The sequence below is a fragment of the Setaria viridis genome, chromosome 9, assembly GCF_005286985.2.
Source record: "Setaria viridis chromosome 9, Setaria_viridis_v4.0, whole genome shotgun sequence".
Lineage (NCBI taxonomy): Eukaryota > Viridiplantae > Streptophyta > Magnoliopsida > Poales > Poaceae > Setaria > Setaria viridis.
The window spans coordinates 37,689,445-37,716,558 of record NC_048271.2 but is presented as its reverse complement, the minus strand read 5'-3'; the positions used below and the strand labels follow the sequence as shown (position 1 = coordinate 37,716,558).

General features: G+C 45.1%; 4 protein-coding genes across 6 annotated transcripts; all 4 read right to left on the bottom strand.

Annotated features, from left to right (window-relative positions):
• Nucleotides 1-3,504: 3,504 nt before the first annotated feature.
• LOC117840504 (uncharacterized) lies at nt 3,505-7,235 on the bottom strand. The gene is made up of 3 exons (XM_034721016.2): nt 5,572-7,235; nt 3,991-4,086; nt 3,505-3,874 (listed from the first exon to the last, which is right to left on the bottom strand). The coding sequence occupies exons 1-2, from the start codon at nt 6,725-6,727 to the stop codon at nt 4,034-4,036; spliced, it is 1,209 nt and encodes a 402-aa protein (XP_034576907.1). The 5' UTR covers nt 6,728-7,235; the 3' UTR covers nt 3,505-3,874; nt 3,991-4,033.
• Nucleotides 7,236-13,497: 6,262 nt separating this feature from the next.
• Nucleotides 13,498-14,817, bottom strand: LOC117839926 (uncharacterized). The gene has a single exon (XM_034720361.2). It carries the CDS (start codon nt 14,682-14,684, stop codon nt 13,578-13,580), a length of 1,107 nt encoding a protein of 368 aa, XP_034576252.2. The 5' UTR covers nt 14,685-14,817; the 3' UTR covers nt 13,498-13,577.
• A 2,200-nt stretch (nt 14,818-17,017) lies between these two features.
• LOC117837535 (uncharacterized) lies at nt 17,018-18,167 on the bottom strand. Its single transcript, XM_034717205.2, has one exon. It carries the CDS (start codon nt 17,949-17,951, stop codon nt 17,112-17,114), a length of 840 nt encoding a protein of 279 aa, XP_034573096.1. The 5' UTR covers nt 17,952-18,167; the 3' UTR covers nt 17,018-17,111.
• Nucleotides 18,168-18,670: 503 nt separating this feature from the next.
• LOC117837530 (tetratricopeptide repeat protein SKI3) lies at nt 18,671-26,008 on the bottom strand. 3 transcript variants are annotated; one of them, XM_034717191.2, is made up of 22 exons: nt 25,864-26,008; nt 25,703-25,783; nt 25,374-25,607; nt 25,141-25,263; nt 24,253-24,336; nt 24,087-24,137; nt 23,901-23,993; nt 23,622-23,762; nt 23,448-23,528; nt 23,101-23,348; nt 22,831-23,002; nt 22,639-22,760; nt 22,486-22,543; nt 22,310-22,375; nt 21,815-22,033; nt 21,609-21,660; nt 21,098-21,471; nt 20,930-21,024; nt 20,595-20,834; nt 19,867-20,513; nt 19,257-19,460; nt 18,671-19,141 (listed from the first exon to the last, which is right to left on the bottom strand). In XM_034717191.2, the coding sequence occupies exons 1-22, from the start codon at nt 25,873-25,875 to the stop codon at nt 18,954-18,956; spliced, it is 3,585 nt and encodes a 1,194-aa protein (XP_034573082.2). In that variant the 5' UTR covers nt 25,876-26,008; the 3' UTR covers nt 18,671-18,953. The 3 variants fall into 3 exon arrangements, with proteins under 3 accessions (XP_034573082.2, XP_034573083.1, XP_072146827.1); XM_034717192.2 differs by lacking the exons at nt 25,374-25,607; nt 25,703-25,783; nt 25,864-26,008 and having other exon boundaries at nt 24,253-24,341; nt 25,141-25,163; XM_072290726.1 differs by lacking the exons at nt 24,253-24,336; nt 25,141-25,263; nt 25,374-25,607; nt 25,703-25,783; nt 25,864-26,008 and having other exon boundaries at nt 23,901-24,006; nt 24,087-24,139.
• Between the last annotated feature and the right edge of the window lie 1,106 nt (nt 26,009-27,114).

Sequence of the window (27,114 nt, the reverse complement as noted above, 5' to 3'; positions counted from 1 at the left end):
ATGCAGTGCCAAATATATTCTTTGCCACCACATATTTTTTTTAAGGGTCCCATCTGGGAAATGATCCCGACCCATTTCCATGAGGGCAATAAAATCAATTTGCTCCTCTTTAACCATATTTTTCAAATACCGATGTTTAGCCAAGTCTCCAAGACCTCTGCTATTCCAGAAGACCCCTTTCATTTAAAACTTAGCTTAGATGATGTTATTGGTTTTTTGGAAGTTGATCCCCTTTTGTTCATTTTTCTAGAATTAGATTTTTTTCCTTTGGGGTGTCGCAACTAAATCACTACACATGTGATCATAGACTTCCTCACGCATATCCTCAACAAAACGGTAACTTAGTTGAGTGTCTAAAGTATCCTCGTCATCCTCGTCCAGATTAACTTAGGGAGGTTGACTTGTTGTTGCTATTACATTTTGCTAAGACGTTAAACCTATCAATTTCTATATTTTTGATAGATGTAATAGAGGATAAAATAACACTATCATCTCTACCCGAAGAAACACCTACGTTGGCAATTCTAGTTGCAATAATGGTAGAATCTGAAATAGATGGAAAAGACAAACAATTACCTGGTTCAAGTGAATTCTTCTTGGCCGCCAAGTTCATTGCCTCCTCCAGTATCTTTGCATCCCCCACGACCGCAGCTCGCTTGCTTGACATTTTCTCCACTTCACAGCGTTCATGTGGTGCTGCTAGCATGATCTCCTCTATTCCAGCCACCACATCCAGTGACTGATCTCCTCTATTCCAGCCACCACATCCAGTGACTGGAGAGCCTCCACCATAGCAGTGTTTGTCATGTTAGCGCGGATGCCATTCTTTTTTGCTAGTGCTTGCAGCATGCGTCGTGGCAGCTCACAAAACTTTGGGCCAGCAGCAGGTTTATTCTCCTTTTGCTGACCATTTATGGTTTCCTCACCCCGTGTTGCTTGCACTAGTAAAGGAGGCTCGTAATTTTCTGCATGCTCACTAGGAACAGGCTGCACAACAATGCAGCGCTCGACATCATAGAAATCAGCGGGCACTGGACTCGTTGCATGCACAAGCGCAGGATCCACTTCGATTTCTGAAAGTACAGTTGCTAGCTCAGGTATAGAAGGCAGCGCCTCTTCTGGGGGAGGCGCAAGCGAGGGAGCGAGAGGTGTACGCACCACGCCCACACGCTCTAGTGCCGATCACCGTGAGGAGAGCCAAGCTTCACCTGCCAAATTGTGAAGCATGCTGTCTCCAGAATCTGCACACACCAAGCTGCTATGCGCCCCCTCATCAGCCATCAGTATTATCTTGTTGACATCATGTGTCACATCAGCTTTTGCAACATAAAAGTTATATCCTGCATGCACAGACCCTCCAGCAACCATCTTTGCACTAATCTCATCCACGGCTGTATCTATTTCCGCCTCCAATTGTATTTCTTGGGCAGTCGGTGCACCCCTTTTTGGACCCTGATCAGAAGGTATAGTTTCCTTTGGATTTGCTTCTGAAGCTGAGGAACCAGTAGAGCCAGACCCATATATGTTCTTGTCCACATCTTTCATCTCATGATCAGCATCCTTGTTTTGGTTGTCTGGATCTAAATCGTCATCCTCATAAAAATCTTCCGGATCTCCAACCTCATTGACAACTTGGTCTACTTTAAAGAAAATTTCATAGAGACAGTCATCTACCACAATGTCCGCATCATCTGGTATGCTATTTGCATCAAGAACTGCGACCATTAGCCTGACCACCCCTGTCTTCTTCATTGACCTCATATCCACTCTCTGCGTCGCACCAAGAATAGAGCCTACAGCCCAGAGAGGTAAAAAGGACCTGATCTCGTACGGAACACCGTACACATGAACCCATACCTTCTGCAGCTTTTGCTTAGGTTTGATCTCATTGTTCCATTCTTCGAATAGCATCACTCCCTCATTATTATCAGTTCGGAGACGCTTCATGCTAATCATTCTCTGAAGCTCAACTTGGCACGAGAATGGCACAATATATGTGTTATTGCCATGTTCCCCGACCACCCAATCCCAGTTGACCGGGATCGCCCTTGCATGCAAGTTCTGTCTTAACCAAATCAGCCGGCAAATTACCTTCAACGATCTTGATCAATGCAGTAGCAGCAACTTTGCAGGGAGCTTTTGTAGCCGAGTGTATGGAATGTGAAAAAACCCAAGTCTGTCGCCAGCAAGACCACAATACGTGGCTGATGGTTTAGGACCACGTAAAAGTGGGCACTGAGAGGTAAAGTGTTCATCCTCACATATCTCGCAGCAGAGGACGAACTTCTTCTTCTTTCTCGGAGCAGGTTCACCAGCCATCTTTGTTCCCTTGTGCTTCCCTGTCAACGACCCCTCCCCCTTCTCCTTAGCCTGTCTGTTGTGCTCCTCCATTGGTGCTTTGCCCGCGTTGGAGTCCATCTTACCAGAACCTTGTGCTCCAACAGTACGTCCTCCACGAACCAATCCAGAGTTGTGATCTCATCCTCCGTGATCCAAATCCCGGCCTCCCTGATCACGGTCTCGACAGCCGCCGTAAGGCCTGGGAGGCCGACCTTGGCCGCGAGCCGCTCAAAATTGGCCGCCATAATTCCGGCCAGGGCGCTGATCTCTCCACCCGCTCCACCAGCCGCCGCAGATCGCCCTGCCATGAGCACTTGCACGTACGAAACTTGCACAATGCGTGGTCTCCGTGTTAGCCGCCTGCATAGGGAAGCTAGGCCAGGGTTACGTCGGGCCCAGCTTGAGTAGGAGCCTGACTCAAATCCGAGTCCAGTTGAAGGCCCAACCACTGATGCTTTTGAATGTTGAACTGGCTGGAATTCAGGATCTGAACTGCGCACACTTTGCTGGGTATCTGCAGGAGGTAATGAAGAACGAACTTTTTCCAAGATCGGTTCCAGGAAATCCCCCATGGTTCTCTGCGGTGAGCACCTAGGTTTTGGCAACGAACCTTTCCATTGTTTTTTCCTGTCGCAAGGCCAGCAGCCCTTGTTTTGTTGTTGCTGTGGTTGTCGTCGCTCCCCGACGGCCCGTACCGAAATCGCGGACGTCGGCTTGGAGACCGGACCTGCAGCCACAAAAGAACGTACCTGATGTGTGGTTTCGACGTTGCCGAGATCTTCATCAACCTCAGAATCGGAGGAACAGTCCCAAAACTTGCCATTGGCAATGTTAAATCGTCCCTCCGCATGGTAGATCCTCTTTGATCCTTTGGATGATGCAACAATGCCATCGATCGTCGCAGATAGACGAGATCGCGCCTCTGCATCCTCCATCGCTGGGTTATCCCTTTTGTTCGAGGGAATTTTCCCCTTGAATGCCTCACGTATGGATCGCGAGAGGATCCCGGCCCGTGGTGTCGCCTGGCCAGCATCAATGGAGTCACTGATGCCGCTTTGCGGCATCGCCACTTCGCCACTGCAGCAGCGCTCTCGTATTAGTTTTTATAGGTTTATAGATATTATTATATATCTAGATATAGGTTGTATCTAGATGCATAGTAAATATTATGCACCTAGAAATACCAATACAGCAAACATTTTAGTGAATCTTTTTTGTGTAATTCCAAATGTGAAGCAAATCTATTCAACCATTTCACGACTCAACAGAACACACTGCACCAATCAACTTGTTTCAAGCATAATGCACTTCATTCACCCCGGAGGCAACCGAAATGTCTGTTCCAGTTTGGCAACGCATACAGCACTCACATCCAAACGAACCATGGATACAATTTTAACTAGCAAACACACGTCCATCCATCCTGAGTCCTGACGGTAACAATCCATCATAACCTACGCAACACCATGCACGCTGCTCATGAAACGCCATGTCAGGCCATAATGCGCCCCCCAGGTAGTAATGACTACATTGCCTGCAAGGCCAAGGGAATTGAGCATCAGCATACTATCTGAGAACCAGAGCGCTTCGTTGCTAGTACATGAGTACCATGCTGCAGGAAAACAAGTTCTGGTCACGTTCAAGCCTCACCTGCCAAAAGGAAACTAATAAACCACTATCACCAACCCTCTCTTCATGCTGACGCTGCTGTTGCAGACTCATCATTTGATCCGTTCTCAGGAACACCTTCAAAGACATAGCAACCATATTAGTTAAAACATAAGATTGTTCTTTGACATTTCTAGGAAAAAAAAAGAAACCAAAGAGTAAAGAATATGAATGAGGAGCTAGCCATTAGCATGATGCACAAACTTGGTACCGAAACCAGGAAAAGGAAATCAATCATAATAGAAACCAAGATAAACATGTAAGAGAACAAACAGCAATCCCTCATAGATTGTATCTGCAAGGTCACTACACAAAAGTGTTTTAACAGTGTGAAGAATTATACACAGAGCTTATAGACATTTAACACAATATTCGAAACTAAAGTAGGCATCCTAGATAAGTACTACTCCGTCCGTACTGTACATATCAAGGCATTATGCTTTCTATCAATCCAGTATATCTAAGCTTTTTCTTATTGGTCTACAAGGTAGCAATTTCCATTTGGAAAATATGGCCAACAGAGAACAAATTTAGGACAGGCGCTGAGATTGTGAAGACAAAATATCGCCTACAGGAATTCAGAAAGGAATGCTATGTGCCTATATCACTATGTGGCTATATATGTTCATGTCATAGTTTGGTAAAATTCTATTTATGACGTCCATATGGAATCATGGATATATCAGACACATGGGAATAGAGTTAATGAGGAATTATTTACATCCCCAGATTTCTAAGAGTAGCAGGTCCACATATAGAAGGTAATTCATTCAGCAGCAAAAGTATATCCAAAAGGCCTGAAGATTCACCAAACTGTTTTCGTCAGATGGCATAATAATTGAATTAAAAGTGTCAAACCTGAGTGTATATGCATTGCAATTAACGTATCCAGAAGATATAACAAATTTATCTTTTAAAAATACATTGATTGTGTATTAATACCATTAGAAACTGGAAAATAGAAAGAAGCTAACAGGTACACTGGCTATCCAACTTCCAACCCATAGAAGATCCTTCAATAATTCCGACATATGAAATCCATATGTCGCATCCTAGATCTGGTCACTCTACCTTGGCAAGCAGTAACAGATTTAATTTCAAGAAAACAAGTTGAAGCCTGAACATTATATCTAACACGAAACAAGTTGAAGTCTGAACAAATTGCAACAAGGAGAGAGAAGTAGTTTGTTCCAGTTTTCCATATCTGTAGAAACAAGAACACCAAAGCAATAGCATCCACTACTAGACCTTTAGCTTTTCCTTAAGTAAACATTGACATTAAATTATTTAACTTAATTACATTTCGTCACTGGAACTAAAAAAGAGATTACTTGTGCGTCTTAAATCATCAGGTAGCACTGGAGGATCTGTACAACTAACATGCATGTTGATTGAAATGCATCTAGAGATGGATGGGAGTGCTTGCACGGATTGTGCACGATCGAATTGCCTCCTCTTACTAAAATTACCACGCTCTTCCCAATTCACACACAACAAAAGTGTGAAACAGCAGCTGGTAGGTACAGGGGATGTGATGAGAGAATGAAGGAAAGCAAATAATACCAGCGGCGGGTGCGGTGAGCGCGGGCGGCAGCTCCCAGGCGAGAAGTGAGGACGAAGAGACGCCGGATTCGTGGGCCTCGCACTCGATCAGCTTCTTGGCACGCATGTCGACGGCGAAGAGGTAGTCGTCGAGGGAGAAGTAGAGGACGTCGGGGTTGTTGGGGTGGATGAAGGCGAGCACGGGTTCCTTCTCCGGCAGTCCCGCCGCCTTGTAGGTGTGGTCGGCCCAGATGTCGGCGAAGGGCACCTTGTAGTCGAGCGTCCAGTGGGCCGTCTCCGGATCGGCAAGCGTGCGCATGGTGACCGTGGCGGGTGCGGTGTCGTGGGCGTGGTCCTTGGTCTTGCGCGCAGAGGTGATTTGGACGCAGCGGAAGGTGGCGTTGCTGAGCTGGACGCGGCGGCGGGTGGCGATCTGTCTCTCGGAGCAGTAGTAGCAGGCGCAGCCTCTAGCGCCATCATCACGGTTGTCGTCGTCGTTCTCCGGGAGCGGGACGTAGGCCATGTCCGGGTTGTCGGCGAAGGGGTCGCAGGCGAGTAGTCCGGCGGCGGTGTCGACCCACCAGAGCTTGCCGTTGTGGGAGACGACGTTGTTGAAGTTCCAGATCCAGCGCGGGAGTGGGTTGCGGACGTCCTTCTCGACCCAGGCGCCGGTCTGGGACGAGAAGCAGTGGAGCGAGGCCCCGGTGCCGCCGACGATGAACTGAAACTCGACGACCATGAAGCCGGAGGCTTTTGCGCCGGGCGCGGCGATGACGCCGAGGCATCCGGCGTTGAAGATGTCGTGGTCGGGGAGGCGGTGGGCGGTGGCGGAGACGACGTCGAGGACGGCGTAGTCCGGGTCGGGGATGTAGCTGATGGTGAAGGTGTGCTCGACGCCGTCGGGTCCGCGGCGGACGCGCTCCGTGGGGGGGGAGCTCTCGGAGAGGGGCGGCGGCGTCATGGCGAGGAGGAGGCCGGAGGGGTCGGCGGCGAGGACGTGCGGGGACTTGAGCCTTGCGTCCGGGTCCGGGTCGGCGGAGGAGACGCGCGTGGAGACGGTGAGGTGGGAGAGGCGCGGCGGCGTGGCGAGCGCGAGGGAGAGGTCGGCGCCGTCGGGAAGGGCGTCGGCGGAGACGTGCGGCGCGGTGGAGAGGATGATCCAGGACGGCGGCGCCATGATTGAAGCCTTCAATTAAGAGCGGGGGTGATGAGGGGAATGTGAGTGAGTGGCCTTGTGGGTTTAATGACTGCCCTGCCCTTGGTTCGAATCCCTTGCTTGTCTCTTGTCGCCATGCTGTTGACTGCCTGCTGCGTGGTTGGATGGGATTCGAAGGCCTTCCTCTTTCTCGCAGCAAAAAGCCTGAAGCATCCAAACAGAAAAAGTAGCAGCTTCGACCGGCATGGGTCGTGGACTCGTGGTGAACCGGACTGGACGGATCGACGGACCAACGCTTTGCCCTTTTAGGACTTGTTTAGTTGGCTAAATTGGGAGGTGCCAAATTACTGTACCAGCACTGTAGCACACTGTAGCGTTTCGTTTGTATTTGTGAATTATTGTCCAAATATTGACTAATTAGGCTTAAAAGATTTGTCTCGCAAAGTACAACAAAACTGTGCAATTAGTTTCTAATTTCGTCTACATTTAGTACTCCATGCATGTACCGCAAGTTTGATGTGACGGGGAATCTTCTTTTTGCATAGTGTCAAAGTTGGGAGTTGGGAGGTAACTAAACATGGCCTTACTTCACCCCACTCCCAACTTTGACACTATGCAAAAAGAAGATTCCCCATCACATCAAATTTGCGGTACATGCATGGAGTACTAAATGTAGATGAAATTAAAAACTAATTGCACAGTTTTGTTGTACTATGCGAGACGAATCTTTTGAGCCTAATTAGTCAATGTTTGGACAATAATTCACAAATACAAACGAAATGTTACAGTGTGCTACAGTACCAGCACAGTAATTTGACACCTCCCAATTTAGCCAACGGCCTTTGTCCGTCTTTGAGCAGCCATGAGCGATGGTGCAGCAGACGGCAGACCTACTACCAGTGTATGAAAACTAGACTTCTTTCTAATTATCTTACCTTTTCGACTTCACTTAACTCGAAACATGTACGTCTTGATTTGCATAACTTTGTGCGGCTTTAGGAGCAGCGAGTCTCAATCATTACATGTCGTTCCGGCCGGATTGTAAAATTATTCATATTGGTATATTCTATATAACTATTAAGGGTGGGTTAAGGATTTGGAGAGTGTCTGAATTTGAGTTATTTTTTTAATACTTGTACATAGTACTCCCTCCGTTCCAAATTGTAAGTCATTCCAAGAATCTTGAAGAGTCAAAGTATCTCAAGTTTTGATCAAATTTATATGATAATATAATAACATTTATGATGTCAACTAATTATCATTAGATTCTTTATCAATTATATTTTCATAGTATATCTATTTGATGTGATAAATCTTTATATTTTTCCCTATAATTTTGGTCAAACTTGAGATGCTTTGACTCTCCAAGATTCTTGGAATGACTTACAATTTGGAACGGAGGGAGTATATACCAACCTCCATTTCTAAATACTTGTCACTTTTGACCACTTTATTTGTTTCAAAATATTTGACACTTCACGTTTCCTAATAAATACTTTCCTGTTTTGCCCTTATACAAATATTATAGGAAACAAATACTTTCCTATTTTGCCCTTATAAAAATATTATAGGGATGTTCAAGAAACACTTAAAGATAGGTTACACTTAAAGATAGGTTTGTAAGGGCATTTTGGTCATTTCATTCTTGAAAAGTTGAATTGACTTGGTAACCATGTTTGGTCAAAATTGTCAAGATTCGGAAATGGATGTTAGTATTATATAGCAAAAATAATGGGTATTCAACCGAATGCACTTGACTTTAACTACAACCATCTCTATATATTTAGATTGTCTATGCGGGTACAGCAATGCTTGGCATTGAGGTGGTGAGGTCGGTGAGCTTGTGGACGGAGCTCATGCTTGCCCTAAGCATCAACAACAACGGCAATATCTGGCGGGGATTCGACGTCAGAGGTTGAGATCGATGGTAGTGGAGAGCTACTGTACTCACCTACTAACATGCCTCCAGGATGATCAGGATCATGCTACATGGGGAGGTAGAGGGTACGTGAGGCAACATAGTCATCGAACACTTGATTAGCTCGATCCGTTTGCGGCACTACTCTTAGGGCGACCAGGCGCTTGTTCCATCACCATCAAAACGTCGTTTAGTCGTAGACACGAATGTCATTTCCCTTGTAGATGACGAGGACAACCACGTTATATGCTAGCATTAGTGCTAGATTAGCTTGGTCATTAGGGGCTGCTTTGGAAAATTAACGACGTTGGGGGGCGCATGCCCCTCGTCTTCGGTCCTGTAATCAAGAATTATACACTAAGATTATAGATAATGGACATCATGTTAGGAATTAAACTAGGTACCCTGAGAAAAAGTGTTTTTACTATCATCATTCTACATACATAAGCATTATGTTTTCTTTTAATCTAATCACAAAGATACCCAAGTAGCAAAGCTATATCATATTATTGGTTCATAAGGTTGCAATTTCCTTTTGAAAATATGCAGTGAAGTCTTTTAAGATAATGGAATAGTTCCATATTGCTGGCCTTATATCAGTGTGTGAAATGTCCGGCAACAGATCACATTTTTAGGACTGGTTAGACTATCACAAATCTAAGTTATAAGAGAAATGGGGAGAGAGAGAAAATGGAAATAGTGCCACAGCTTGAGCTCAAAAGGAATGTTATATATGTTAATGTTATAGTTTGATAAAATTCTGAATAGTTATTTAAATCCTCAGATATAGGCCTGCCACTGGGGAAGGTATGGACAAACCCACTTTTATTCATACCTAAATTCAAATATATATTATCCAATTCTCACCCTCCCCATTCTCACCCATATCCAATGGTTCAATGGAAAAATTGTACCCTCCCCTCCCCTCCCCTCCTCTCCCCATTTCTAATGGACATATATATTTCTACCCATACCTTCTCCATTTGAGGTGGGTGTGGATTTTGGTATGAATTATGAATACCCAGCAACAGTCGATAGGAGCATGTGCAATATAGAAATTTACACAGAGTTCAACAGCTAATGTGTACCTAAAAAGTTCAAATACATATTTTCTGTAAGATATGTTTGTCATCCAAAATGTCTCACCAGATGGCATAACAATAAGTGTCAATGCTGAGTTTACGTGTATGCATTGCAATCTAGCTATTCGACATGTGAAGATTTAACAAATTTATGATAAAATGCATTGTTTTTGTATATTGCTGATGCCATTAGAAACCAGGACCTTGTTTAGTTCCCAATTTGGGAGTGGCAAAATTGGTATTTTGCCATAAATGTGCAACTGTAGCATTTCGTTTGTATTTGTGAATTATTGTCCAAACATTGACTAATTAGGCTCAAAAGATTCGTCTCGCAAAGTACAACAAAACTGTGAATTAGTTTTTGATTTCGTCTACATTTAGTATTTCATGCATGTACCGCAAGTTTGATGTGATGGGAAATCTTCTTTTTCATAGTGCCAAAGTTGGGAATTAAACAACGCCCAGGTAACACCGGTCACCGGTGTATGTGATAAGTTCTTCGGTAATTCAAAAGGTGTTTGGATACGAGGTGTTAAACTTTAACAGTGTCACATCGGATGTTAATTAGAAGAACTAAACATGAGCTACTTATAAAACTAATTGCAGAACCCTGTGCTAATTCGCGAGACGAATCTATTAAGCCGAATTAATCCATCATTAGCAAATGGTTACTGTAGCACCACATTGTCAAATCATGGACTAATTAGGTTTAATAGATTCGTCTCGCGAATTACACTCCATATGTGCAATTAGTTTTGTAATTAGTCTATATTTAATACTTCTAATTAGCATCCAAACATCCGATGTGACAGGTGTTAAATTTTAACACCCTATTACCAAACAGCCCTAGATGTGTTTTGTGTTTAGAGTGATCGGAGGAGGTGCCAGGTTGCCACCTTGCTTTTCATGCCGACCCTGTAGGATTGGATGCAGAGCCAGAAGAGGAGAGGATCGTTTTGCAGCCAAACAACCAACCGATTCGATCGAAGCAGAGCAGATGACAGAGGAGCGCGACTTGCGGAGAGGCAGGCGCCAGGCGTGGCTTCCACGCCACCAGCTGCTCAGCCTTATTTAGTTCCCAATTCAGGAGTGGCAAAATTAACATTTTATCATAAATGCGCAACTGTAGCGTTTCGTTTGTATTTGTGAATTATTGTCCAAATATTGACTAATTAGGCTCAAAAGATTCATCTCGTAAAGTACAACAAAACTGTGCAATTATTTTTTAATTTCGTCTACATTTAGTACTCCATGCATGTACTGCAAGTTTGATGTGATGAGGAATCTTCTTTTTTCATAGTTTCAAAAGTTGGAAGTTTGGAGGGAACTAAACATGACCTCAGACTTCAGAGCAGTGCACGCATGCTTTTTGCTTTGGCAGTTTGCCTGCCAATCCCACGTCCAGCCACTTCATTTTTTTTTTCTTCAGCCGTTTTCAAAATCTATTATCTTAACATACATTCCAGTCATTTTTTTTACAGGAAACAGGGCCATCTATCGAAAAATTGGCTTTGACCACAGATCGTTCATCTGTTCAAAATTCTCATAGGCATGCAAGCATTTCATTAATTTCAGAGACAAATTTTCTGATGCTTTTAGGCCTTGTTTTCTTGGCAAGTTCAGGCAATGCATGCAATACTTCGGCCACCAAGTTCACATAAAGGAAAGCACAGATACACAATTAACTGCTGTAGCAAATTTTGGTTTCAACTAGAGCAGCTAGCAAATCATGACCATCCATCACAAAAGTCTAGTCTACTGTCTTAATGCGCCTCATGGAATGCGCCACACTGCTGTAGCGACTTGATTGATGTAGCGTATCGCTCCCTCAACCTGCAGGAGCAAACCAAAGTATGATGTGTGTGAGAAATATTCAACAACATTGTGCAGTGAAACAGTATCAGGGCAATTCCCGTCAACAACTTATTAGCCTCACCTCAGAAAAAGATAACCATTATTCCCCAACATCGGTTGCTCATGTTAAATATGAGCTGATGCTTTTGCACCCACGTCATTTGATCCACTGTCAGTCTCCTCCTTAGCTAAACCTTCAAAAACATAATATGTTAGTTACAAGAAAATATCATTATTCCAACCTTTATTTAATTTTAAAATTTTAGGCTTTAATTTAGAGAATATGAACGAGGATCCATTAGCATGGTGGACAAATTAACTTGGCTACGTAAGATCACTCAATCTCTTCTATCATCATTTCATGGGAAACAAGAACAACAAATCAATCCTACTAGAAACTTGCAAAACAAACAGCAATCACTCATACAGAGGACAGTTGGGTCACTGGAACAGAGTTTTGTGCCAGATTATTGAAAAGAATTATACACTGATGTTACAGCTAGAAAGTGAAAACAATATCTGAAATGGGCATCTTAGACTCAGAGAAGTTCTTTGCTTATGTCCAAACTGTACATATGGATTGATAAGGAAACAATTTCCAACTGGAAATAAGTCAATAACTAAGACCATTTCTGGGTCAGCTACCCCAAACCTGCCTCCTATGAACATGTTCAGCATATTCCAAGAAAAAAAAGGAATTCAGCTCGAAGTTTAATGAATGGTCAGTCGAAGCTATGCTTTGAAAGATTCTACTTAGCAACGTCAAGCATATGAAAGCATGGATATGATGCAATACATAGCAGTAATTATTAGTAAGTGGAGAAGCATTTTATTAGTAGAGTGAGAGCACCTTTGTGAGCAGTAATTTAAGTAAATGGCAGGTTCCCAAGAATAAAACTGATACCACATAAAGAAGGGAAGCAAACTTAGCGGGCCAAAGGGTATTAAAAAAATCCGATTGTATACTTTATCAAGCATTGTTTCACAATGCAGTATACTATTTTACTAATGTAGAGAAAATGACTCATCAGATGGCATAATAATGTAGATCAAATGTGTCCAACCTCAGTAAAAATGCAGTGAAATCAAGTAACGCAATAGGTGAAGTAGTGAAGATATAACAAACTTACTATAAATGCATTGTTGTGTAATGATACCATTAAAAATTGGTGCAATATAAAAGCAGCTAATTATTACACTATGTATCCAACCTATAGTGTTCTTCAATTATTCAGATAGAGGAAATGAATGTATGACTTCTAAGATCTGATCAAGCTATTTCAGCAGGCAATAAGTGAGAAGAACTAATTTCAAATATAAGCATATGTGCTATGATAAGAAACAAGTCGACATATGTGCAACAAGGAATGAAGTAATTGGGTTCTGTTTGCCATTTGTAGAACATCAATTTCCAAGTTTGCATCCACAAAAAATTTAGCCTTTCTTCGTCAAGTAAACATCGACGCTATAAAAGTTACCTTCATTTATTTACAAAAGCAGATAAATTTATTTACGAATTGTTTATGAAATGCCTTCCAAGTTCTAATTAAATTGCCATTATCCTTCCAAGTTCTAATATAGTACCAGGAAACATTTCCTTATAAATCATATATGTATGTGCCAGTTCTAAAACATCATGCCAAAGCTGAAAGCTTTACATGATAATAGGCATGTAAAATTGCCATCTTTTTCTGAGAGATTCAGCACAAGAAAGAAAACTATTTTGCTGGGATTACGTTTTGACTAATTGTCTCAGAAAAGAAGTTAAATTTGTATGAGATGCTCATCCATCCATCAATATGCATAAAGCACAATTATTGCAACAAAGAAGAGCAGGCAACCCAAGGAATTCCTCATACAGATCGAGTGTCAGTCAAACTAGCTGGAAGCAGACACGATACAATCAGTTGGCATGTAATATATAGCAGCATTTTTGCCAGCAGCACGAGACTATTCATCTTGGAGTGTGAGTGCAGCAGAGTGTACAGCAGCATGCAAATAATGCAATGCAAGTGATTTAGCGTTGATTACCTGGGGAAGGGGAACGAAGAGCTTGCGGCAGCTGCCAGGCGTGGACGAAGCGGGCGGAGACGAGATCCCTGGGCGGGTCGACGAGGTGGTAGAGGTCGCAGGCCACGACGGCGTGGTCCCGCAAGTCGACGCCGAAGAGGTGGTCGTTGAGGAAGAAGTAGACGACGGCGGGGTGGTCGGGGTGGATGAGCGCGAGGACGGGGATCTTGCTGGGGAGTCCAGCGGCCTTGTAGGTGTGATGATCCCAGATGTGGTGGAAGCTGGCCTGGTGCTCGAGCTCCCACTCGGTGGAGTCGGGATGGGGCAGCGTCCAGATGGTGACCTGGAGAGCGCCGCTGGGGTCACGGTTCCTGTACATGTCGACGAAGCGCAGCTTGCCCGCGCTGACCCCGACGGCGCGGTACCTGTCGAGCACCCCGGCAGCCTGGCCGTAGCCGAGCGCCGTGCCCGGCGGGAGCGGGACGACGGTGAGGTGCGGGTCGTCGGCGAAGGGGTCGCAGGCGGCGATGCACCAGGAGAGGTCGATCCACCAGAGCCTGCCGTGGAGCGAGACAACGGCGTCGGAGGAGAGGTGGCGGGCCGGGAGCGGGTAGTTGACAGTCTTGTCGACCCACTCGCCGACGTCGGAGGAGAAGCAGAGGAGGGTGGCGTGGTCGTCGCCGAGGAAGGGCTGGAGCTCAGCGACCATGTAGCCGGAGCCGGTGGGGGAGGCGATGATGCCAACGTGGCCGGCGTTCATGATGAGCTCGGGCTCGGGGAGGGCGAGCGCGGAGTCGGCGGCTTCGAGGACGAAGTAGCCGGCGACGAACTCGCGCCAGCAGAAGGACTGGTGGTTGGGGCGGTCGTTGACGGTGGGGGACGCGGCGCGGCCCTGGTCGGCGTGGAGGAGGAGGAGGCCCGAGGGGTCGGCGGCGAGGAGCCTGGGGTAGTTGCGGGGCGTGACCTCGGCCGGGAACATGCGCTTGGGGATGGTGAGGAGGGAGACGCGCGGGGGCGCGGCGAGGTCGAGGGAGAGGTCGTCGGCGGAGACGCGCGGAATGGCGCCGAGGATGGCCCAGGAGGACGGCGGCGGAGGCGTGGAGGGGGACGGCATCTCGTCGGCGGGTCGGCGGAGGAGGATCAGAGAGCAGAGGAAGCACTCACGGGCGGCGGCACTGCAGGTGCAGGGGGTTTTGCTTTTGACCGTGCTCGCTGAAGCCAAGCTGCCAAGGCTTTGAAGACCTGCCACTCTGCCAGTGCCTCTACCTTGTCCTGATCCTCCTCCTCCTCCGTCTTCACCCACCCGGGGGACGGGGGAGACGGCAGCTTTTCGTACAGCTTTGCCTGCTGGCCTTTCGGCTGGCCCCAAACAATGAACCAACAAATCACGCGATGCTTCGGCCTTCGGCCGCTACAGCCAACCCCATGTTTTCGGTGTTTTGCTTCCATTCCGTGGGCTTCATCATCCTCCTGCCTTTGCGCATGGCATTCTTTTCGTTAGGGAACATGGGCTCAAAGTGCCTTCCATGCATTATGCACTTTCCATCAGTTCGTGGAGGCCCATTGTACTTGAGCCCAATACCATCTGATTGTTTGCCCTGTTTTGTTGGGCCAAAATGTCTTTGATAATTGTAGTAGGTTTTGTGTGTGGTTGCTACTTGCTAGTACGAAGTATGAAATTTTAATCGAACCTGAGTAACAACAGCGTGAGTGCTGTTGTATCATGTTTGTATTTATGTGACATGATAATCTTGAAGAGGGTAACAAGATACAACATAGTGGGGTTAGTCTAAGTAAATATATGTTTTATTAATAAATAATTAGGGAAAAACGAAATGTTTTATCGTGAGATCACGAATGTACTCACTCCGTTCTTAAGTACTTTAAACTAATATTTTAAACTAATATTTTAGAATAGAGATAGTCCTCTATCCCAAATTACTATTCGTTTTCGTTCGTTTTTCGTTTTGACTTTTTTGATATTTTTTAGATACATAATTTTTGTTGTATTTAGATATAATATATATCTAAAATAAATATTTAGACATAATATATATCTAAAATGAATAGTACTAGCTAAAATGAATAGTAATTTAGGATGGAGGGAGTAGCTAGCTACGAACAGAATGCATCGAAAAGAATGCAGCGAAATTATTTGAATCAAAATCGCCGTCAGGAGCCATAAATCTTAGGCTTCGTTTGGATTGACAGTAGATTTTGAAAAATTTAGATTTTAGATGGATTTTCAAAATCTGGATTCTAGGCAAAATAAGAATGGTTTTGTTTGGACCAAAAGCTGATTTTATGGTTGTTTGTTGGATAGATAACTTTTATGTCCTCACTCTCAACTGGGGAGCTTCTAGTAATTACATGAAAGGAAGATGGGCAAAATGGTAAATTCGATGCGCAGAATCTGGTGGAAGTAACCTGTGAGTGGCGCTTCTAGGATTCTCAAAATCTAGAATTCTCAAAATCTAGAATTCTAGCTCTCAATCTAAGAAGGTGTTTGTTTCTTTAGCAACCCTAAAATTTCTATCACATCCAATGTTCAAATACTAATTAGAAGTATTAAATATACACTAACACAAAATTAATTGCATAGATGGAGACTAATTTGCGAGACGAATAAACACATCCAATGTTCAAATACTAATTAGAAGTATTAAATATACACTAATACAAAATTAATTGTATAGATGGAGACTAATTTGCGAGACGAATGTTTTAAATATACACTAATACAAAATTAATTGCATAGATGGAGACTAATTTGCGAGACAAATTTATTAAAACTAGTTAGTCCATGACTACGGTAACATGTGCTAATGATGGATTAATTAGGTTTAATAGATTCGTATCGTGAATTAGCCTCCATCTAATTAGTTTTATAATTAGCTTATATTAGCCCACATCTGTGTAATTAATTTTATAATTAGCTCATATTTAGTCCTCCTAATTAATCTTCAAATATTCTATGAATATTTGATGTGATATTCGATGGATATGAATTGTAGTCAGGACTAAAGATACAACCACCCCTAACTCCTAACTCCTGCACCCCTATCAAAAGCTGCCCCGAGGCTTCTCAGATTGCAGCTTCTAGATTCTGAGAATCACCCCAAATCCAAACGGGGCCTTATTTGCAAACGGGGCCTTATTTGCAAATCCCACGGAGGGAGGACCAAACCATGAAACGCTGAAACCGATTTATCTTTCTTGCCGATTTCCAGATATCAGAGACAAATACTGGTGTAGTTGGGCCACAAACTTTTGAAGCGAATGACAGTTGGGGACCACTTGGTTTTTCCCTTCCAAAACTTCGATCGAGAACTCTTCCCATTTCCACACAACTTGAAGAATTGATTCTTATACAATTCAATGAATCACTTCCCCGAATATTTGATCGTAGTAGAAGACGATCTGCAAGCGTTCTGGTAACATCAAGCATGAGGAAAACAAAGAACTAGCGTTGATTGATGAAGGCACATACAGACGTGACATGCACAAGCTCAAGTCGCAAACATGTCCAGCAAATCCTGATCTACGAGTCCTTCTTCCCTTCACCCTCCTGCAGCTGCTTCTGCTGCTTCTCGTTCACGCGTGAGCGATCCTCACCATCATCCTCACGGTCGGTGCCGAGGTAGTACCTCCGGAGCGCCTTGGGCAGGTAGAACGGCAGCAGGAAGGCGAACAGGTTGAAGCCCCAGAAGACCAGATTGGCTGCCGCGAGCGCCCTGCCGGCCACCACCCGCCGCGGCGCCACGGGCGGGCCGCGTCCGAGCTCGTCGCGCTCCTGCAGCTCTTCCCGCAGCCACTCGGATGCGGCAAACATCCTGCGCGCGCTGTGCATCACGGGCACCGCCGCCCTGACGGGGAGCGAGAAGGTCCCCGGCCATGCCGCCACGATGCCCTCGGTGAACACCTGCGCGGAGAGGAGGAACGCGTGCGGGGCGGCCGCGGCGACGCCGGCTGTGTCCCCGGCCCGAAGTCCATCGAGGATGTAAAGCGCCGGGAGCGCGGCGCCGACGAGGAACCCAACCGCGGTGTGCACGGCGAGGCGGAGCCGGCCGGCGAGGCCCGGGAAGACGGGCGCGGCTGGGTTGGGCTTGCCGGGGCGCTGCGGGAAGGCGACCCGGGCGAGGATGAGAAGGTATGGGAGGAGAAGCACCGCGAAGGCGATCTCCGAGAGCGGGACCGTGGTGGAGAAGGCGAGCACGGCGGCGGCGCCCAGCGTGTTGAGCTGCTTGATGGAGAAGAGGTAGTAGTGGTGGTGCGGCCGCGCCGTCGGGGAGGTGGGCGTTGGGTGCAGCGGCGGCGGTGGCGCGCCCATGGACGGCAGCGTGATGCCGCCCCCCGCCGTCGGGCCGACGCCGCCTGACATGGCCTAGTGTGCGAGCGAGCAAGGCGGCCGGCGAGAGAGCGCGGTGATCCTTCTGCGTCGTGCGGCGCGCGCGCGAGTTTGGCTGGATGCTGAAAGTCCAAGCGGTGGCGAGCAGGGGAGATGCGTTTGGGGCTCGGGAGAGTTAAGACGGCGCGGGAGCGGAGGACGCGTGGCGCGCGGCGGTGCCACGGCAAGCGGCTGCGTGCCGCGTGGGCTGGCACGGGATTTGCGTTGGATTATTTTACCGGACAGCGCAACAGCGCGGCGAGAGCCGAACGGCGATGGCGTGACGTGGGCACGTCCTTTTGGATTGGTTACACTTGTTTTTTAGCGAGCTGCTCAGGCAAGTCATGGTCAGCTCAGCTCCCACTCCGCCGGACCGACAGGAACAAGGGATGAGGGCTACGTGTACTCGGCGTGTTCTGCTGTGGTTGGGCTCGGCAGGTTCTTCCTTGCTTCTAGACAAAGTGCTTAAAAATAAAGAAACAAGGAGTTCGCATAGGTTTCTGTCTGAACTGGGTCTAATTGGCCTGGGCTTTGAGTCCCGGGCTAGTCCATGGGCTTTTTCATGGAAGCGCGCAGTTTACAGCTCGTAAGACGGTAAGAGCGTCTCAAACCACACACGTCTTCAAAACATAAAAATAATATAACTAACATAAAGCATTATCCCCGTATGACTTTTCCTACCACATAAGCAAAATGCTAAACGGTGCAGCGTGTTGAGTCTGAAAACGAGAGGTATCCATTTCGAAACAATGCTCCCGCAAAATGTAGGTTACAGCACTGGAAAAACAAAACAACAGTCCGATCCTACAAGCTCTCCAGTAGTATACGATCGAAAGACAAGATAGTACTACTGCTAACGAACCCAAAGCAGCATGCATTTACGACATGCAAGTCGCACACTGGTCGGCATCAATCCCAGCCAATCTAGGGGCTACATCTTACAACAACACGCCGGCGGCTCGAATGTGAAGGACAAAACACTTCAGAGACGAAAGGTTACGCGTCCATAAGCTGCATCAGAGCCTTCCAGTACCGGGAGCAGGACGGGTTCAGGTGAATCGCCCGAAGAAGCCAGCTCTCCGGGTTCTGCATCGTCTCCACCAGCTGGTTCTGCTGGAAAGCGGCAGCGGCCGACTGCCTCGCCAGCAGGTGCATTTGGAAGTACACCTCCGCAGGCCGCAGTTCTGCGCAACAACGAAAGGAAATCCTTTAAGCAAATGGGATCACATGCCAAAAACCGAACAGGTGTCTGGAAACCCAGGAGTGTTCTTGCGTCTGAAGCCTGCTTCAGTTTCATACCTGGGGGCCATGAGAACCATTCCAGGCGAAGGTTCTTCTCCCACTTGGTTTTGGAGCCAAGGCTGCCCTCGGCTTGTGCCAGTAGAAGTGACACCAGAGGTAACGAAGCATGTGATTTCTGCTGGGCCTTTCTGAGGCTGGAAGATGCACGGGATATAAATTGAGGAGCTGCAAACCTCCGGGCAATTTCCATACATGTTGCACCTATCATGGCAATGTTTCATTCAGTACAAAATCAAAAAACATAAAACGGAATTACCCAGCAATTACTCAGGCCATACTCTGGACTAGCATCAACCATACTGGAAACATAAGAAAATTTAGAACAGTGAACTTCACATCCCTACAGATTGGGTCCATTCGATTTCAGAATTGATTATCAAGAAATGTAACAATAAGCACAATGTTTTTTTTCCTTATTCATAATCAGCATAACCTAACAGTTTGTACCAGTCAATGGGCGGTGCACAAATCGCCAGGTAAAGCATGTTGACTAGATAACAAGCTAGACAACACAATCAAGTTCACAGTTAAACTGCATATGATAAACAAGGGGTATTGGAGAACCAGTGATGATTAAAATGAGCTATATGAGAAGAAAGTAACTTACCATTGAAGAATAAGATGCAGCTATCGGGATCTCCTTCAGCGCATGCCTGAGCAAGAGCTTTTTCAGCACTTGCAAAGTTTTCGTCCCATACAAAGCACTGAGCACAGACTAGATTGAAAAGAGACATCCATTTCGATGGGTCACTGCCATTCCTTTTAATGCACTCACGAAGATTTATATCTATTTCATCAGAAGAGGCCTCCAATGAACATGCAGATTCAAGGTGCTTCAGAATTACCCAACCCATCTCAATATTCATATGGTTTTTCAAGCAGTTCATGTACTCATTCCTGGAGTTCAAAAGATCCCCTTGCACTGCATAGGCCCGACACAGTTGCAAGTGTGCAAAGAAAGTATCAACACAGCTAGAGGCAGTCATTCTTAGAGCTTCTTTAGCTTGACCAATGCAATTCTCATAGTCTAAATATTGCAAACAGATCTCTGAAGATAAAAGAAGAAGCAAGAACACCTCATGCTGCACAACTTTGTTCTCACGTGAATTGCTAATGTTGGATAGCACTTGCAAAATGAGCCTCTTCAGAATGATACAGATATGTTTGGGGTACTTCTCTTCACGTGCCTTCTGGAAAATAGCAAGGACAAGCAGGTAGCGTGCATCTTGGTTCCATGGTTCACGATGAACCAACCTTAAGAGAGAGAAAAAATACACGATTAGCTTGCCTACCAAAGACGTAACTTCTCATCAATGTAGCAAGTAGAAGATGTACCTTTGCAGGTGGTGTATTTCATCATGTTCACTTAAGTACTGGTGTTCACATGTTGGGAAGGAGAACTTTGGGTAAGAGGTGCAGGTAGCATAGCAACAAACCATTGCACATGCTTGAATCTGATGTGCAGATCTTAGGCCCATACTGGATGTGTGACCATGTGTCAGAGAAGTAACCCTTACAGCTTTATGAGAAGCCATCCAATCTCCACTCCACAGGAGCAGAGATCCAAGTTGGTTTCTGCAGCATGTAACAAAGAGAGCAATAGTTGACTCAAAGATCAATTTCAGTACCTTTTTCAACATCTGATATGACCATTCCAAGAAGAACATTACCTCACTAAACTGCAGTTGGGATACATGTGCAGGACCTTTTTTAGGTAAGACAAACTAGCATCAACCCTCAAAGGCTTGTCCAATTCCCCTCCAATCTACAAGGAATTTTTTTATTAATATTAGTATGCATAGCATATATCCAAAATAAACTGATTTTGGGATCCCTACCGCCTTCCCAAGAGCAATATTCGAGTGGACTTCACTCATCACTTCATAGGATGTAAGCCTAGGAGGCATGCTCAACTGAGGCAACTGGAAACGCTTGTTTGGATGCAAAGCATCCAATGCAGAAATAATAAATTTCAACTGCGAGCTATAATTGAGTTGGCCAGGAAGCTTGTGAATGACAGCAGCTGCAGTGTCCTTCCCAGAAATTGCATATGTCAATGTGCATATGAATCCCAAAGCCTCAGTTGCACTCTCCGGCTTCATGCCTGATAAATTTTCAGCTAAGTTTCTAGATACAGAAAGAGCTTCCTCACTTCGTCCAGTTTTCCACAGTGCAAGAGCATATATCTGTAATCCATCCATGCTCAGCAGTCCTAGAAAATTTGGGACTACTTGTTAGTTTATACATTCCATACCACGAAAATATCTTAAAAGGTTCTATTGTTCATGCTGCAAGGCCAACTCAGAGAAATTAGGGATGGTTAGAGTGCATCAGTTGGAAAAGCGATACCTTGAGATCTCAACTCTTCACACTCCCGCACTGCATCAGTTGCAAGACCGGCCTACAGTTAGTGCTATGGTTAGAGTGCATATGGACAACAAGCATACCCAATCAATCAGCATTCAGAACTACCAGACTAAGCACCATGGTTTTAGCTCCTTGGTATGTTTAACTTCATCAAACCAGATGTGAAAGAAACAGTGTAGCACACTTACCTTGTATAATGACCGGGCAAGGTTCACTGAAACATCAGCAAGAGCATATTTATTGTCTGACTTGGAATTGTACATCATGCCTAAAGCAAATCTTGCTTGATGGTAAAATCTGATTGCAGACTGAAAATCTGATCGCACTTCAGAAACCAAGCCATTTATATTGTGAGACTCTGGGTAATGCGGTGCTCGACAAACAGCCTGCCTTACACCCATCAACACCTACATAATGGCACCAGGCATAAAGAAATTGGTATGTAAACCATAGTGTGGTTTGATAAGTACCCAAACGCCACTAAGGTATCACATAACTTAGTGAATCAACATGTAGCTCGTAGTGTCAACAGTTTAAATAATGTAGATTTAAGAATGAAGATCAAGTAGGAACTGCCACTGAGATGAACCAATTGTTGCCAAAAGCAGAATTTTGTTTCAAGCATGAGATGCCCAGTATTTAGTTTGGAAGCTTCAAAGCACAAGATAAAGTTGGATGCATACCTGAGGTGAAAGAAGATTACCAGTACGGGCAGCAATTGTTCCAAGGCCGATCTGGAACTCTGGCAGCTGGTGCAATAACATAAAAGAATGAAATCAAAGACTAGCTTTAAGGGGAGAAAACCAGAAAATCTATTTGCTGAAAAGTGAAGAAATTGGCAATATTAAACTGTACTTACAGGTAGGATCTGCGCAGCCCTCAAGCAGCTTTCAAAAGATTCATTTACTGTACCGCCCCTTTAAAATTACATCAAATAGAAAATTCAGCTTGAGTAAATAATTATGCAGATCGCAGTATAAAATCTTTTAATAAAATGAAGGGAGAGAGGTACCCAGATTGGTGATAGTTTTCCGCCGACATTCCAGCCCACGGCAAGGCCAATGAAGGATCAATGCTTCGAGCTCGATCAAATGCTTCCTTTGCCAATTGCTTATCACCTGCTTGCCTGTAAATCTGAATGTCAAACTATTAGTTACCCACTGCAAGTAGCATAATCAATCAGCTGTTGCTTTAACAGCAGTACCTTTCCAAGGTATGCCCAAGCTTCAGACAGAGACATATCAAGATGAAGTGCCCTGATAAAAGAATGCTGCTTCAAAGCCAGATCATGTGACATTGAACCCAATGTAACCCAGAAATCCTTATTAACTGGTTCCAGTATCAAGGCACCAAGTGACATTTTCTCTGACAGCTCCCTGTTGCACATATAAGAAAAATACAATAGTATCAGACAGCTCTTATAAGACCAGCTGTAAAGTAATATGGTATTAGCCTGTGCAACAAAGAAGTTTACCAAAAATTTGGGTTGTGTCTGTTATTGCCATCCATGGAATAAATTAGATCAAGACATACAGCAGTATCATTGTGAACATTAGCTTCCCAGGGTGTAAGATGCAAAGCCCGTTGATATGAGAGTTTTGCACCATTTGCCGCTGACAAACATGCATTTCTCCACTCCTGAACAGAATCTTTGAACATCTGCACATCCACACCCCTTTTGATCTTCCCATCCTCCCATGGAAAGCATCTTGCAAGTGCGAGCTGACACAAAGCAGGCAAGGTATATGAAAGAATAAATTATTCAGAATATGAGATGCCAAGCTAACTTAAACGATGAGTTAATGATGAAAAGTCAAGTACCTGAACATCTCCATGCAATTTCCAAACACATGAAAGGTTTCCAGTCAATGAAGCACAATTTTTGGCAGCTTCAGATGCTTCCTGTAATAAAAAAAAGTATATGATGAAACTCTACAGCTGTGGTCTACTTAATAGGAGTACTATTTTAAAAAACCGAGTATCACATTGAAATACCTTCAACAGGCTAGCAGCCCAGCCAAAGGCCCCAGTAGTTACACAATTCCTTGCCCATGCAAGCAATGCAGAAGCAAGTCCAAAGTATGCCGAATGATTGTGTGGAGCCATTTCCAAAGCAGAACGAAACTGTTCAACTCCCTGGTGTTGTGTATTTTGCATGAAATTAGTATTAGGATGCATGGATTTTGAAAGGATAGTGTTATAGCATTTGCTGATAAAATGATGTACACCAGCAGAACGATAGCCATATAAAAAAGCAGACACAAAACTTCCTACCTTTCTGAAATAGCCAAGCATTAGCTGGATGTTTCCACTTTCTATCAACACAAAGACCCTGGAACTATCAAGTTCAATAGCTCGTCCATATGACTGCCGGCAAAAACTGAATTAAGCATATTCAGAAGGCTCAATACAGCACACTGCAACACTTATTAATGATGGTCAAAACTCAAAACAGCAAACCTTTACTGCTGCAGTGAACATGCCCAAACGGTGGTATGCCAGACCAAGTGCCTGTTGCCATAAATACGGGGTGTTTTATAATTCAATAAATGATAACTTGAAAACACACCACACACCAATTGGATGTAAGAAATTTTGACAAGAGGAAACTGAAAACAACACCCACCTCCCATAAATCTGCACATGTTGGGTAACCTCGTATTGCATGCTGAAGGCTTTGTATGGCATCTGACCATTTCCTCTGATGAACCTAACCTTTCACCAACTCATGTCAATACATCTTACTTATGCCTTATCACAGATACAAGCAAATCCTACGTCTAAAAAAGCAAATCACAATAACAATATTACCAAAAAAAAAAACTATCTGTATGATGGAGCACGAAGTAGCTCCTTGCTGCAGAGAGGGGGAAAAACCTTTTGGGCATTTTAAAGAAAATCAAAGGTGGATGCAACAAATTGAATATCCTAAGAGAGATTGCTGCTAGCCTAGACCCGTCAAAATTTTCAAAAACAGCATGATTAAGAGTTTAACTCAATAAAGATATACTGATAGCAATTGATCAACTGCCTCCTGTTATCCTGCACAATCTCACTTTCCTCCCTCAGATAACTCGAAATCATAGGCACATAATTCAATTAATATCCACTAGCATTTGAGTAAAGGTATTGTGGGGTGGTCATATCAATGCCATGGTGGATGGGATGTGAACACACCCTATCTGCATGAATTGCAGGAAACATCATCGAGGAATTGAAGAAATTGCTATGGTTAAGTACTGAAGGGGCTAGATTCAGTTGAATTTCAACGGTTTTCATCAGTTTCTACATAACCACCGTCAATGTAACTGATTACTGCGAGCCGGAGTGCACCTTAACCAATCTCTTTGGGCAGAGCTTGAATGGTTTTGGAATGGTGGGATTCGGACTCAATCCAAAATGAAGCCTTAAGATTCATAAACATACCACCTAGTCGGGACCTCTTTAATGACGCATACTATTGGCATGCTTACTTCAAGTAACAGTCATTCAAGTAAATTGTCATACAATTCACCTGCAAGTAGCCAAGCCTCCCAAAGGCCCAGAATGCGCGAGGTGACTTGCCAGCTGCCTCATTGCACACAGCAAGCTCCAAGCTCTCCTTCCCCTCTACATCTAGCAAGTCACAGAGCGCCTCCTGCACCATACCCCAAAAATAAAGGGGGGAACTCATGAGAATCCCATCACAAGCAAACGGACGAACACATTCAAGGCATACTGAGTATTTAGCATTCCCCCCACACACACCCCAGCCTCGGCATCGTCAGGGTTGAGCGCCACTGCGCGCTGGTAGCACTTGGCCGCTCGCTGCGTGTCGCCGCCACGAGCGTAGTGGTGGCCAAGGAAGCGGAAGGGGACGCCATCGTTGGGGTTCAGCTTGGCTGCGGCGAGAAAATGCTCCGCCGCCGCCGCGCGGAGCCGCCGCGCCTCGTCCCCATCGCCCTCCTGCTCCGCCTCCGCGCGGCCCCATAGGAAGACGCCCTGCACGCACAGAACCAACCAACGGGTGATTAGGCGCAACGGAGAAGCGCGGGCACATACACAGCAAGATTTATGCAATGGAGAACGAAGCCCACAAGGTTGTAGTGGTGGAGCGGGCTGGAGGGGTCGGCGGCGAGGGTTTGCTCCAGTTGCCTGCGGAGGTTGGCCTCCGCCACCTGCGACGGGGGTGAAGACAGGGTTAGTAAGAGGCGAGGTGAGAGGAGAGGGAGAATCCGAGAGCGATAGAGTAGAGTACAGTTTCCGGCATGTCGCCGATGAGGTGGCCCGGTCGGAGAGACGGCGACGGTAAACCGGAGTGTGGGGGAAGGGGGGAGTCCGGAAGTGGCGAATTTTTACAGTTTAGCCCTTGGGACGAGAAGAAATTGGCTCGGCACCACACAGGCATGGAAACCGAACAAATCTGGGAAGGTAAAATAGAAGATGGCATAACTGCACAAGGCATAAACATAGTCATGAATATATAAATTGCAATACATATATTTATATAAAATATGAACATTTTTAAGAAGCAAGTTTATAATTTTGGTTTTCATAAATCAATTAAATTTGTAAGTTCAAATTATTAATGTCAATCTCAATTGAAGTTAATTTCAAAAATCATAATGAGAATCAGATCTTTTTTTTTCTTCGTGAGCTCAAACCAAAGCAAGAATTTAACATTGAGATTAAGATCATTACAGTGTTTCTGGTTGGGGTTTTCCTTTAATATCAAAAGCTATGTATGTAGAAAAATCAAAACAAATAGTAATTTGGGATGAAGGGAATACATAGTTACTTTTTTTACTTTTTCAATCCCCTACATAAATCTCAAAAGCCCTCTCATAAGACGAAGAGAAAAAAGAAAAGTTCAGTTTTGCTGTTGTTGGAGGTGGAGCGCACACGCTTGCCTTTGCCTCGCCTCACTAGGCTGGACTCATGCCAAAGAACGTGCTGATTGGGTTCGATTGGTTCACACACGTGATTCTGACTATGACTATGAAGGTTTTAAAACATGGGATTCATGCATTACCCAATAGTAGTAGATGCCAATCATACAATGAGCACAACAAAATTTTTGTCACAAATTGGACCTTCTCTGTGACGAACTTGACCCAATCGAAGCGGCTCGTTACAAGAGTTCTTGGCCACGTTCAATGGCCCTATACCGGCTGGGGTGATGGCAGCGCTCACAGCCCTCTTCAACCTTGATGATGAAGCCGTCGAGGAAATAGATAACGCCCTGATCAACTTGGTCGGAGATGGTGTTATCGAGCTGCTGCAGGAGGAGGTTGAGTGACAGTGTGTTGTGTGGTTCGTTGACTTTTGTGAATGACCTCAAGCGGAATTAAGCTGTGGCTTAGTACCCCTGGAGTGTGGGAGTGGTGGCGCCAGTCAGATCGATGAGGTTGAGTGGTAGTTTCTTAGATAATAGAGAGACAAGATATGTGTGGGAGCATTTGTGATCTTCGTTTCGTAGTTTTTTATTCACTGCTGCTTGGGTTTGCTA